A 13,426-nucleotide genomic window follows, 5' to 3' on the forward strand; every position below is an offset into this window, starting at 1 on the left:
TTGAGTTTAAATGGCTATTTGGAATAAAATTATTTCGGTCATCAATTTCTTTTGAAGGGTTCAGCCATAATTTCTGTAGAGAGGGAGGGAAGGTTAATTGTATCCATAGGGAAGTCCACTTGTGTTTTATGGCCTGGAAAGCACTGAGAACATTAATTAATGGTCATTGGTCCGTGTTAGAACATGTGAATTTAATCAGCAGGTTGCTCTTACAGTAGGAGGCTATAGGAGCAGAGAGAGGCTTGGGAAATGTTGGGAGGGAGATCTGAACTTCTGATGGAGGTGGATGGGAGGTGGGCTAGCTGAATGTCTGAAACTCCAGAGACGGAGCAGGTGGGCCCATGTTTGCTTAGTGCCTGGGCCAGGCCAGAGCAGGGAGGGCCTGTGTGGGCTGGGCAGGACCAGGCTCCCTGCTATGGGTCAGTGCAAGGCAGTATGGCCTCCTGGGTGCCTGGCTGGCTTTTAGGACTTTTAGGAGTGTCATCATTGCTGGAGGCCATCATTAATTTTCTCCCTATGAGCAGAGGTCAACTAGGTTCTCACACCTCTAAACCACTACCCAAGAACAATCCAGAGGTCAACTAGGTCCTCACACCTCTAAACCACTATACAAGTACAGTCCAGAGGTTAACTATGTCCTCATACCTCTAAATCACTACACGAGAACAGTCTAGGGGTCAACTATGTCCTCATACCTCTAAATCACTACACAAGAACAGTCCAGAGGTCAACTATGTCCTCATACCTCAAAATCACTACACAAGAACAGTCTAGCGGTCAACTAGGTCCTCATACCTCTAAACCACTACACAAGAACAGTCCAGAGGTCAACTAGGTCCTCATACCTCTAAACCACTACACAATAACAGTCCAGAGGTCAGATTTTCACCTTGTCAGCTCGGGGGATCCAATCTTGCAACCTTACAGTTAACTAGTCCAACGCAATAACGACCTGCCTCTCTCTCATTGCATTCCACAAGGAGACTGTTACGCAAATGCAGTAAGCCAAGGTAAATTGCTAGCTGGCATTACATTTATCTTATAAAAAACAATCAATCATAATCACTAGTTAACTACACATGGTTGATGATATTACTAGATATTATCTAGCGTGTCCTGCGTTGCATATAATCTGACTGAGCGGTGGTAGGCAGAAGCAGGCGCGTAAACATTCATTGAAACAGCACTTTCGTGCGTTTTGCCAGCAACTCTTCGTTGTGCGTGAAGCATTGCGCTGTTTATGACTTCAAGCCTATCAACTCCCGAGATGAGGCTCGTGTAACCGAAGTGAAATGGCGCTAATTGTAATTTTGTTGCTGGTTCGAGCCCAGGGAGGAGCGAGGAGAGGGACGGAAGCTATACTGTTACACTGGCAATACTAAAGTGCCTATAAGAACATCAAATAGTCAAAGGTTAATGAAATACAAATGGTATAGATGGGAATAGTCCTATAATAACTACAACCTAAAACTTCTTACCTGGGAATATTGAAGACTCATGTTAAAAGGAACCACCAGCTTTCATATGTTCTCATGTTCTCAGCAAGGAACTGAAACGTTAGCTTTCTTACATGGCACATATTGCACTTTTACTTTCATCTCCAACACTTTATTTTTGCATTATTTAAACCAAATTGAACATGTTTCATTATTTACTTGAGGCTAAATTGATTTTATTTATGTATTATATGAAGTTAAAATAAGTGTTCATTCAGTATTGTTGTAATTGTCATTATTACAAATAAAAAAATTGGCAGATTAATCAGTATTGGCTTTTATGGTCCTCCAATAATCGGTATCGGCGTTGAAAAATCATAATCGGTCGACCTCTAATTTGGACCACACCAGTCACAGTGTGTCCAGGGTCTTTTCTCAATTGGATTTGCTAAACTCCGTTGTCCTCTGTCCTCTCTCGCCTCCTTTTGAAAAAGGTCAAAAGGAATTAGAGGATAGGCGGCTAGGAAAGGGAACATGGATGAAAATGTGTTTGTATGAAATGAGACTCCTTCTCCAGATCAGGCACATTAAATTTACAGGGTGGATCCCAAATTAAATGTGTAAAGTGATCAAAATTATTGAAGTTAGTTTCAGAAAACATTTTATTGTTTTTAAACGTGTGCATGCTTTTCTCCTCCGACAAAACAAAATCTGATTCCAAGGGCGTGTGGCAGATTTCAAAACTTTTCCACGAAGGACTCAGATAGGATACACCTGAATATCCTCAATGAAAGGCTATAAAGCAGGGGAGGACGCTCTTCCGTTCGCCTACACATGAAATGGCATCTCCTTAAACACTTATCGGTTTCGGGGTCATGGAGGAGAGAAGACGAAGGAGAGAGGGTGGAGAATGGACTTTTGACCAAATGAGAAAAGGCCCAGAGCTGCTGCCAGGTCTTCAGACCACAACACTACTCACTGGTCACAGTCCAGGACTGCTGCAGGGGTCAACTAACTCCTCATGGCTCTATAGACCACAACACTACTCACTGGTCACAGTCCAGGACTGCTGCAGGGGTCAACTAACTCCTCATGGCTCTATAGACCACAACACTACTCACTGGTCACAGTCCAGGACTGCTGCAGGGGTCAACTAACTCCTCATGGCTCTATAGACCACAACACTACTCACTGGTCACAGTCCAGGACTGCTGCAGGGGTCAACTAACTCCTCATGGCTCTATAGACCACAACACTACTCACTGGTCACAGTCCAGGACTGCTGCAGGGGTCAACTAACTCCTCATGGCTCTATAGACCACAACACTACTCACTGGTCACAGTCCAGGACTGCTGCAGGGGTCAACTAACTCCTCATGGCTCTATAGACCACAACACTACTCACTGGTCACAGTCCAGGACTGCTGCAGGGGTCAACTAACTCCTCATGGCTCTATAGACCACAACACTACTCACTGGTCACAGTCCAGGACTGCTGCAGGGGTCAACTAGCTCCTCATGGCTCTATAGACCACAACACTACTCACTGGTCACAGTCCAGGACTGCTGCAGGGGTCAACTAGCTCCTCATGGCTCTATAGACCACAACACTAGTCTAAGACTCACAGTCCAGGACTGCCTGCTGCCCCTGTCCAACCCCTCCACAGTCACATGTGACCCATAACCCACCACACAGTGAGGATACTGAATACAATTCAGGCTTTATACATTTTTGGCTTAAGAGGTTGTTTTGGTCATGCTGATGCTGTTCTCTGGGCAATCCTGAATAAAGACCTGGCCTCAGAGTCAGCAGCGTGGCCTGGAGTCACTCCTCAGTGCCCCTGTGAGCCCTTCTGTCTCCTGCCCCAGTGCCCCAGTCAAGCACCAGTCAGCCTCCTGTCCTGTCTCCATGCCCTAGCTCCAGGCAGGATGGCACGTTGGTTGGTCTCACCCCGTCAGGCAGCCTCCCAGGCTGGCCAAAGCTCGGCCAGTGGAGTGTGGCTGGGTCAAGCACCAGCAGGACCCAGTGAGCCAGTCAGCATCCATCGCTGCCCAAAGAAGGCAACCCTCTGTGGGGCTTTAATCTGCTGTTTGGCACCGCCTGGATTGAAGATGCTATGGCTTCGTGCTCCTGAGGTGGAGAAGAGATCCACAATCTGGAAAAGAGGTTTAGTTTGTGTTCCAAATGGCCCCCTTAGCCTCCTATTCCCTATACAGTGCACTACTTTTGATCAGAGACCTATGGGTTCTGGTTAAAAGTAGTGCAAAACATAGGAAATAGGGTGCCATTTGGGACAGACATGTAGAGTTCAGAGCTGGCTGGCCCTGGCCTTGTAGCCAGTCGGGTGGGTTGGATTCCAGGCCAATCTTGATAACACCTCTAAAGCTTGAGATTCAGATTGCACCCCAGTCGCTTGCGGGAAGTTTGGTCATGAAAGTTTCCATCCCAAATGCCACCTTATTCCCTTTTTAGTGCACTATTTTTGACCAGGGCCCATAGTGCACTATATAGGGAATAGGTTGCCATTTGGGACGTAGCCTGTCTCATTACTGAGGTTTGTTTTATCAATTGTTAAGTGTGTGACTGGTGGTTTGAATGGCCTTATCTCAGAAACAAGCATTGGGCCAATTGCGGTCACATAGAAAAGTGTGGGTATTGATTAGGCATCAAGTAATTGTGCATGGATTGTAAAAAAATAAAAAATAAACACTTGAAATTCAACCTATTTTAAAACAAAGTATCTTTGTTTAAGTTTATTATGTCAAGCAAGTAGGCTACTGATATGATAAACGATCACAAGGGTCATTCAACAGGCAAAACGAGAAGACAATTCCACAACAATTATACATGTTACTAGATGTCAAATTATGATTGTCATGGGTCATTTGTCGGTTTCATTGTTTTCAAGAGATAACACATTATGCAAGTACTGCAGTGCAGTGTGTAAAGTTAATACCAGCAGTGTGGTTGCATTTGACGCTCATAAAATGGGTGTACAGCTCTCTCCTATAGGTTGCCTTCGAGTACTCATTTAACATGCGCAGTTAATAGACACCGCCGCACGCGCGCGATCCTTTGGAATCTAAATGGGACACGCCAACCATTCTAACTGAACCGGGTCAACTTTGGACGTAGAAAAACGATATACGGAATCAAGTTCATGTAGAGATTAAAATAAGGAACCGAAATAGTAAGTAGGCCTAATCATGAGCTTTTGTAAATTGAGTGTCATTTCACAGAAAGCAACCTGTGTAGGCTATTGTGGGCTGGGATCATGTGATAGACGATGGAATTTGACACCACCCCAGGCTTTAAAAAACCTGAGCCAACTCACATCTGTATTTGGAGCTACAATTTAACACTAACATCTGCAGTTTACAGTGAAGAAAGAGGGAGACTATTTCTATTCAATGAGAACGATACCTGTGACGCGGACCATAGCGCATCTCGGGCGCATCCATTGTGGAACATACAGAGAATCCCATGATCAAGTGAAGTTCTGTATGGAACTCTTATCATAGACAGGCTATCTGGAAGTTTTTCAGAAAACTTTGGCTGCATATTTTTAATAAAAATTAAGATTGCGCAAGTATGCCAGTGTATGTAAGAGAGGAAGCCAGAGAAATATTTCTAAGGAATAAAGTGCCATTGCATTTAGATTGTTTTGGTTTTATAAGGTTGATATTTGTCTGCTCACACACACGTCCATGATTGGGAAGGTTGTCGGAGTCGGTGAAGGTAAGATTAAAATAAACACTATTGTTTTGTTGGCTAATTGTATAATCTATGTTTAATGTTTGTTTTTGCTTACAGCAAAGTGTAATGTTTTAAATTACCACACACAAGCAAACAATGTCGATGTAGCCGATATAATATGTCAGTAATTGCAGACTAGTTATTGCAGTCATGTTCAAACTCCTGCGCGGCATGAATTGGACTCCCTTCAGCTGCGCTCTGTAATGATCATTTGACTTTGTGCCAAATCCTTTGACTTGTAATCCAACCTATATTAGTTTATATTTATATGTATCTAACTCTGACAGAAATGCTAATCCTACTTCTTCTACATAATAATTGTAATTTATTACTACAACAAATGATAATGGTGGTCATAATAATGACAGTATTAGTAATATACCAATAATATTAACATAATAATAAAGTTATTGATAATAAACAATCAAACTTTAATTACATTCAGTACAGATTGTATAGCTGTGTTATTTTTCTGTATGCATGTTTGTGTTTCTGAAACATTTATCCACTTGGGTGCAAAAATATATATATACTCTTCTAATTTGAAATGCAGAGATTTCAAAGAATGTATACCAAGAAATCACTGTCAACGAAAGAGATGTTAAATTCCTACAAAGTCAAATGTTTATTTTATTAGATAGTTGGATAGTACAAGATACATCTACCACATATGCGTAAATGCATGGGAATCATGGAAGGATATTCGTTGGAGCGAGTGCAGGAGCGACTGGTGCATGGAGAAATTGTGATTTCAGGCTGTTTGTTTTATCCATCGTCAGGTCACTTTATTTTCCTGGTCGCAGATGTCAGTCTGTGTGGTGATATTGAACTCGACACCCTCTTAAGCGTTTTCCAAAGAGGGCGACAAACCACCTGCTACTTGTGTGATTAAATTGTTTAGCTCTGGGTCCGGAGCAGTATTTTAGTTCTAAAGAGGCAGTTTCATTGGTGTGGATGTTAATTTGTTCACCTTTGCCATTTTCATTTTAATGTTAGCTATTTTTTACTTGACATGTGTATCAAGTTGACAAGCTTGTTTTTCTTCTAACATGAGTGTTTTTACTGATGAATGAAACCAAGCTGAAAATTGCATTAGAAAAATAGGCTATTTTAAAGTTCAAAATGGGTTTACCCAGGTCCTAGGTGCGGACAGTGATTGTTATCTGCAGTTACTTGAGGCTGGAGCAAATCACCATCAAGCTTCTCTCTCTCTATCTATCTTGTTCTCTCCATCCATCTGTCCTTTCAAGGTATTTTTACAAATGTGTCTAGAATGTTGAATAGGTCCATTGTCTGCTCTCTCATGGAACTATGGCCTCTTCATGTAGGCAGTAAATTATATCGCTATCCTCTTACCAGATAAAATGCATTAATAATGGTGGGATTGTTTAATTTGAAATGAAAGGAAGGCAATTTGTTTGTAGTAGTAGTCTTTCCTCTGAATTTAAAATCTTGCAGTGTTGCAGTACATATCCTACTCTAAAGGATCCAACAGGGTCCATTTAGTAATCCATAAGGAAGGGGTAAGGCAAGGGATAGGGCATGGGTGCTCTGCTGTGTGATGCTGGGGAGAGTCATGGGCTTGAGTCAGGTTGTGACAGAATAACTTCAGTCTGCTTTATAGCAGTGAGGACTAATGAGAGGCCTGGTAGTAATGACAAACACCTTCAGTCCTTCAGTTTTCAGTCCCCTCTAAGGGTCAGGTCAGACCTCACCATTAACAACCAGTTAGAGTAGCAGCCCATACTCCAAATGCCATACCTCATACTCCATCCTTAACTGATAGCTTGGTCCCATACTGAATGTGCTGTAGGAAACTTTTGTATCGTTGGTTGTTGTGCCATACGTGACAACAATAGTGGAATTGTCTAGAGCGCATCGAGTATGGGCCCAGGCAATATCTGTGGGAGATAGAGGGTGTGACATGCACCTTTCTTTCAGTCAGAACCCTTTCTCTCAGTCAGAACCCTTTCTCTCAGTCAGAACCCTTTCTCTCAGTCAGACCCCTTTCTCTCAGTCAGACCCCTTTCTCTCAGTCAGACCCCTTTCTCTCAGTCAGACCCCTTTCTCTCAGTCAGACCCCTTTCTCTCAGTTAGAACCCTTGCTCTCAGTCAGAACCCTTGCTCTCAGTCAGAACCCAGAAGGGTAAGGGTTAAGGTTAAGGTAAGGGTTAAGGTTAGTAGATAGTTTAAATGTTTCTGAGTGTGTGTCTGCCAATTGTGTGTACATTTATTAGTTGTCCTCTGATAGGGTCTCTGTTCACATGACCTCATACAGCATGACATGAGGTCATAACATGCCCTGCTCAGCTGATCACTGTTGCAGATATGGAAACGTACTTTGACACCAGACCACCCTTGACATGAAATGCTCACACCAGTAGAAATCCACTTTTTTGAGCTGAAAAGCAATGGCCAGAGCTTACCCATGATGTTGCACAACGATTTAAGTCCACAAGTCATTGTTTAAGTCAAAGTATGATATATTTCATATAATCCGAACTTCCCATTTCATGTTAATCCACGTGAATGCGGTGTATTTTCCTATGATATGACATACAAATTATTTTCAGCCTACGTTTCGTTTCAGGGCTGGGTTTTATTTGAATTTTACCATCCACCAGCATGGCATTGTTTATTAATAATACACAGCTGCAAAGTTAGCGCCAAAGATCATGGCTGACGTTTTACATTCTCCCAACCAATTGTGCTATTCTGTTAGTTTTTAAAAAAATCTTATTTTTTTTAACTTATTGTGTACATAATGATGCTGTCTCTTATGACCGAAAATAACTTCTGTTTAAATCAGATCAGCGATTATTCACGGCAGACTGGAAGAAACTTTTTCCTTTAACGAGTAGGATATTCTGCTTTCACTGGAACAGGCCCAGACCCCCGCCTTTTGCGTGAAGAAAAGACGCAGGAAAAGGGGCCGCAGATCAGGCAGCCTTCTGAGAATCCGTAGGCAAGCGAGTAAACTCCCACTACCATCCGTTCTTCTTGCTAACGTACAATCATTGGAAAATAAAATTGATGACCTACGATTAAGATTATCCTACCAACGGGACATCAAAAACTGTAACATCTTATGTTTCACCGAGACGTGGCTGAACGACGATACGGACAATATAGAGCAAGCGGGATTTTCCATGCACCGACAAAACAGACGCTACCTCTGTTAAGACGAGGGGTGGGGGTGTGTGTCTGTTTGTCAATAACACCTGGTGCGCAATGTCTAATATTAAAGAGGTTGAGGTATTGCTCGCCTGAGGTAGAGTACCTTATGATAAGCTGTAGTAAGCTGTAGACCACACTATCTACCAAGAGAGTTCTCATCTATATTATTCTTAGCCATCTATTTACCACCACAGAACGAAGCTGGCACTAAGACTGGTCTCAGCCAAATCTATAAGGCCATAAGCAAAGAAGAAAATGGTCACCCAGAAGCGGCACTCCTAGTGGCCGTGGAATTTAATGCATTTAATGCATTAATACATTTTTACCAGCATGTCACATATGCAACCAGAGAAGAAGAAACTCTTAGACCACCTTTACTCCACACACAGAGATGCATACAAAGCTCTCTCCGCCCTCCATTTGGCAAATCTGACCATAATTCTATCCTCCTAATTCCTGCTTACAAGCAAAAACTAAAGTAGGAAGTACAAGTGACTTGCTCAATACGAAAGTGGTCAGATGACGCGGATGCTACACTACAGGACTGTTTTGCTAGCACAGACTGGATATGTTCCGGTATTCATCCAATGGCATTGACGAGTACACCACCTCAGTCATCAGCTTCATCAGTAAGTGCATGGACAACGTCGTTTCCACAGTGACTGTACGTACATATCCCAACCAGAAGCCATGGATTACAGGCAACATCCGCATCGAGCTAAAGGCTAGAGCTGCCGCTTTCAAGGAGCGGGAGACTAATCCGGACGTTTATAAGAAATCCCGCTGTGCCCTCAGATGAACCATCAAACAAGCAAAGTGTCAATACAGGATTAAGATTGAATCCTACTACACCAGCTCTGACGCTCGTCAGATGTGGCACGGTTTGAAAACTATTACGGACTACAAAGGGAAACCCAGATGCGAGCTGCCCAGTGACGCAAGCCAACCAGACGAGCAAAATGCCTTTTATGCTTGCTTCGAGGCAAGCAACACTGAAGCATGCACGAGAGCACCAGGTGTTCTGGATGACTGTGTGATAACGCCCTCTGTAGCTGATGTAAACAAAACCTTTAAACAGGTCAACACTCACAAAGCCGCTGGGCCAGATGGATTACCAGGATGTGTACTCAAAGCATGCACGGACCAACTGGCAGGTGTCTTCACTGACATTTTCAACCTCTCCCTGTCCGAGTCTGTAATACCAACATGTGTTAAGCAGACCACCATTGTGCCTGTGCCCAAGAACACTAAGGTAACCTACCTAAATGACTACTGACCCGTAGCACTCACGTCTGTAGCCATGAAGTGTCTTGAAAGGCTGGTCATGGCTCAAATCAACACAATCATCCCAGAAACCCTAGACCCACTCCAATTTGCATACCACCCCAACAGATCCACAGATTATGCAGTGTCTATTGCACTCCACACTGCCCTTTCCCACCTGGAAAAAAGGAACACCTATGTGAGAATGCTATTCATTGACTACAGCTCAGCGCTCAACACCATAGCGCCCTCAAAGCTCATCAATAAGCTAAAGACCCTGAAACTAAACACCTCCCTCTGCCACTGGATCCTGGACTTCCTGACGGGCTGCCCCCTGGTGGTAAGGGTAGGTAACAACACATCCGCCATGCTGATCCTCACCGCGGGCCCCTCAGGGGTGCGTGCTCAGCCCCTTCCTGTACGCACTGTTCACTCATGACTACACGGCCAGGCACGACTCCAACACCATCATTAAATTTGCAGATGACCCAACAGTGGTAGGCCTGATCACTGACAACAACGAGACAGCCTATAGGGAGGAGGTCAGAGACCTGGCAGTGTGGTGCCAGGACATCAACCTCTCCCTCAACGTGATCAAGACAAAGGAGATGATTGTGGACTTCAGGAAGAATTTGACCGAGCACGCCCCCATTCTCATCGACGGGGCTGCAGTGGAGCAGATTGAGAGCATTAAGTTCCTTGGTGTCCACATCACCAACAAACTAACATGGTCCTAGCACACCATGACAGTCGTGAAGCAGGCACGACAAACCTATTCCCCTCAGGAGACTGAAAAGATTTGGCATGGGTCCTAAGATCCTCAAAAGGTTCTGCAGCTGCACTATCGAGAGCATCACTGCCTGGTATGGCAACTGCTCAGCCTCTGACCGCAAGGCACTACAGAGGGTAGTGCGAATGGCCCAGTACATCACTGGGGCCAAGATTCCTGCCATCTAGGACCTCTATGCCAGGCGGTGTCAGAGGAAGGCCCTAAAATTGTCAAAGACTCCAGCCAACCTAGTCATAGACTGTTCTCTCTGCTAACTCACGGCAAGCGGGACCGGAGCGCCAAGTCTAGGTCCAAGAGGCTTCTAAACAGCTTCTACCCCCAAGCCATAAGACTGCTGAACATCTAGTCAAATGGCTACCCAGACTATTCACATTGTCCCCACCCTCCTTACCACTGCCACTCTCTGTTGTCATCTATTCATAGTCACATTAATTACCTGTACACACTTCCTCAACAAGTCGGTGCCCCCGCACATTGACTCTGTACCGGCACCCCCCTGTGTAAATTGTTATTTTTTTTACTGCTGCTCTTTAGTTACTTGTTACTTTCATCTCTTATTCTTATCCATATTTTTGGTAACTGCACTGTTGGTTAGGGGATCGTAAGTAAGCATTTCACTGTGGGGTTTACACCTGTTGTATATCAGCGCAGGTGACTGATAAAATTTGCTTTGATTTGTACCACAGCTGAAGCCTGCCAGCTAAGCCTGCCTACCTACCAAAGGTTGCACCGTGTCCATTACAATGAAAACATATTACTGGAGCTTCATCTTATTCTTTCAAACTATTTTTATGGTGGATTCTCTGACACAATTTATGGAAGATACCAACACTTTTGAGATGACAATAGATGGCGAAGTCAAAGATAAGCCAGTTGTTTCCATCTGTGGAAAACTTTTCCCTAAATCAATGCTTATGATAGATTTATCTCCAGAACCACCCACCTGGCTAATCTTTTGAATTCAGTATAGTAAAAAAAACTGCAACAACATAACATTAGCTAGATAGAAAAAGTTAACAAGAGGTTAGCAGTGCCCTATTTGTTTCTGTTTATTAATCTACGTGGATATTCCCACACCCAAATTGTGAATATGTGTAAGTAGCCTTCGTCATTCTTTGGCACTGGAACCTAAACAAGAATTTCCTCTCTAGGACGGGAAATTACGTTGAAATGGTGGCGCAACTTCCTCTGGGAGGTTCTTTAATATAGTGAACAGCTCAACTATAATTTTTCCAAATTCAAATGGCTTGGAGGAAACAAAACATGCAGTAGTATATAACACCATGCCACCAAAGAAAGTGGGCAATCATGCTGCAATGCATGGATTTTTATAAGCAGAAATATGTCAAGTGAAAGTGGTCCCACCCTAGTGAGAGTTCAAAATGCCTCATTAATTTTGTCTTGTTTTAACAGATGTGCATACAAATACCTGTGTTTCCCAAATGGCACCCTATTCCCTATTTAGTGCACTACTTTTGACCAGGGCCCATAGCACTCTGGTTAAAGGTAGTGCACTATATAGGGAATAGGGTGTCGTAGTCAGTGTTTTAAAATAGGAGACCCAGGATCCTGCTGGTTTTCTGCGGAGGGGAAGATGATTACTAGGAAAAGCTTTTGGAATTGAGTTGTCTACTCCAAACAGCTTGCTGTGGCAATGCAGTATATTGGCATGTGTGTAAACAGAGCTAACCTCTCCCAGAAAGCCTGAGTCACAGATGTGGATGTGATGTCCCCAGCAGTGGAGAGAGGACACCATGCCAGCTCCTTTTCTCTCCCCCCACACTTCTCTCTGACCCAGCTACTCTTTTTCTCTACCTCTACTCACACCATAGCAAGTACAATTGTTGGCGCAAAGCACATTTTTTATTTGAAACTTTCACCCAAATTACTTGAGACAATGTTTAACTTATAAATGATTTGTAAAGCATTTATGAAATGCCAATGATGACTTTCTGAATGCTCTATAAAGCCTGTTATAAGTCATATTCCATTCAAAGTAAAGCCCATGTTTGAATAATGCTTGTATAGTAGGCTACAGACTCAGATAATCTCCATCGAGAGGGAGTCAGAGAGAGAGAGAGGGAGTCAGAGAGAGAGAGACTCTCTCTGACTCTCTCTCTCTCTGACTCTCTCTCTGACTCTCTCTCTCTGACTCTCTCTCTGACTCTCTCTCTGACTTGACTCTCTCTCTCTGACTCTCTGTGAAGCCAGAGATTCACAGGTGTAGCCTCACTAACAGCCCAACTTAACATCTGCTCCACACAAGTCACGCTCACACGGAAGGAGCATGTTGGGAATGCAAACAGCCTCCACTTAATTTGTAAAAGGCAAATGTAAAAAAATTCTTCCAGACGGGCTCATCCTTCAAGAGGCTTGGAGTGGTCCGCCACACACTAACACACATTAAATCATACTCACACACAGTATAGTGTTTGTTTCGCTGGTATACTGTTAAGGAAATTGAATAGTGTTTTGTTTGGACGGTTGGTGGTCTGAATTCCATGTTAGTCACAGTAGCTTTCTCCGCAATGGACAGTTATCTAGATTCTACCCTTACTGTATCGTCTGGATAAATGAATGGAGGTGATTACTCGCAGAGGGGATAAGGGGATCTTGATATATAACCTCTTTTAGTCATAATTCAAGTATTTTTCTCCTCTTTATTAGGGAAAGGGGGATACCTAGTCAGTTGTCCAACTGAATGTATTCAGCTGAAATGTGTATTCCGCATTTAACCCAACCCCTCTGAATCAGAGAGGTACGGGAGGCTGCCTTAATCGACATCCATTTCTTCAGCGACCGGGGAACAGTGGGTTAACTGCCTTGCTCAGGAGCAGAACAACAGATTTTTACCTTGTCAGCTCAGGGGATTCGATCCAGCAACCTTTCAGTTACTGGCCCAACGCTCTAAATTACATCCTTATAATGTGTTAACGGTAAACTTACAGTGTAAGTGGAACAAGTCACTGTAACCTGGGATATAGGCAAACTGTATGCATCCAT

At 43.5% G+C, this 13,426-nt stretch overlaps 1 protein-coding gene across 2 annotated transcripts in view; it reads left to right on the top strand.

The window, feature by feature from the left end:
- The first annotated feature begins 4,485 nt into the window (after positions 1 to 4,485).
- Positions 4,486 to 13,426, top strand: part of LOC110524632 (neurturin) — a 32,357-nt gene continuing 23,416 nt past the window's right edge. Inside the window, exon 1 of one of the 2 annotated variants that reach the window (XM_021604475.2) lies at positions 4,486 to 4,627. Coding sequence is in view for 1 of the 2 variants with exons in the window: in XM_036978486.1 (XP_036834381.1) it covers positions 5,145 to 5,175 (31 nt within the window). In the remaining variant the exon portion in view is untranslated. Of the gene's footprint in view, positions 5,176 to 13,426 lie in introns of both variants that reach the window. The other variant, XM_036978486.1, reaches the window with a different exon arrangement.

This window comes from Oncorhynchus mykiss, chromosome 5 (genome assembly GCF_013265735.2).
Source record: "Oncorhynchus mykiss isolate Arlee chromosome 5, USDA_OmykA_1.1, whole genome shotgun sequence".
In the NCBI taxonomy this organism is placed as follows: Eukaryota; Metazoa; Chordata; class Actinopteri; order Salmoniformes; family Salmonidae; genus Oncorhynchus; species Oncorhynchus mykiss.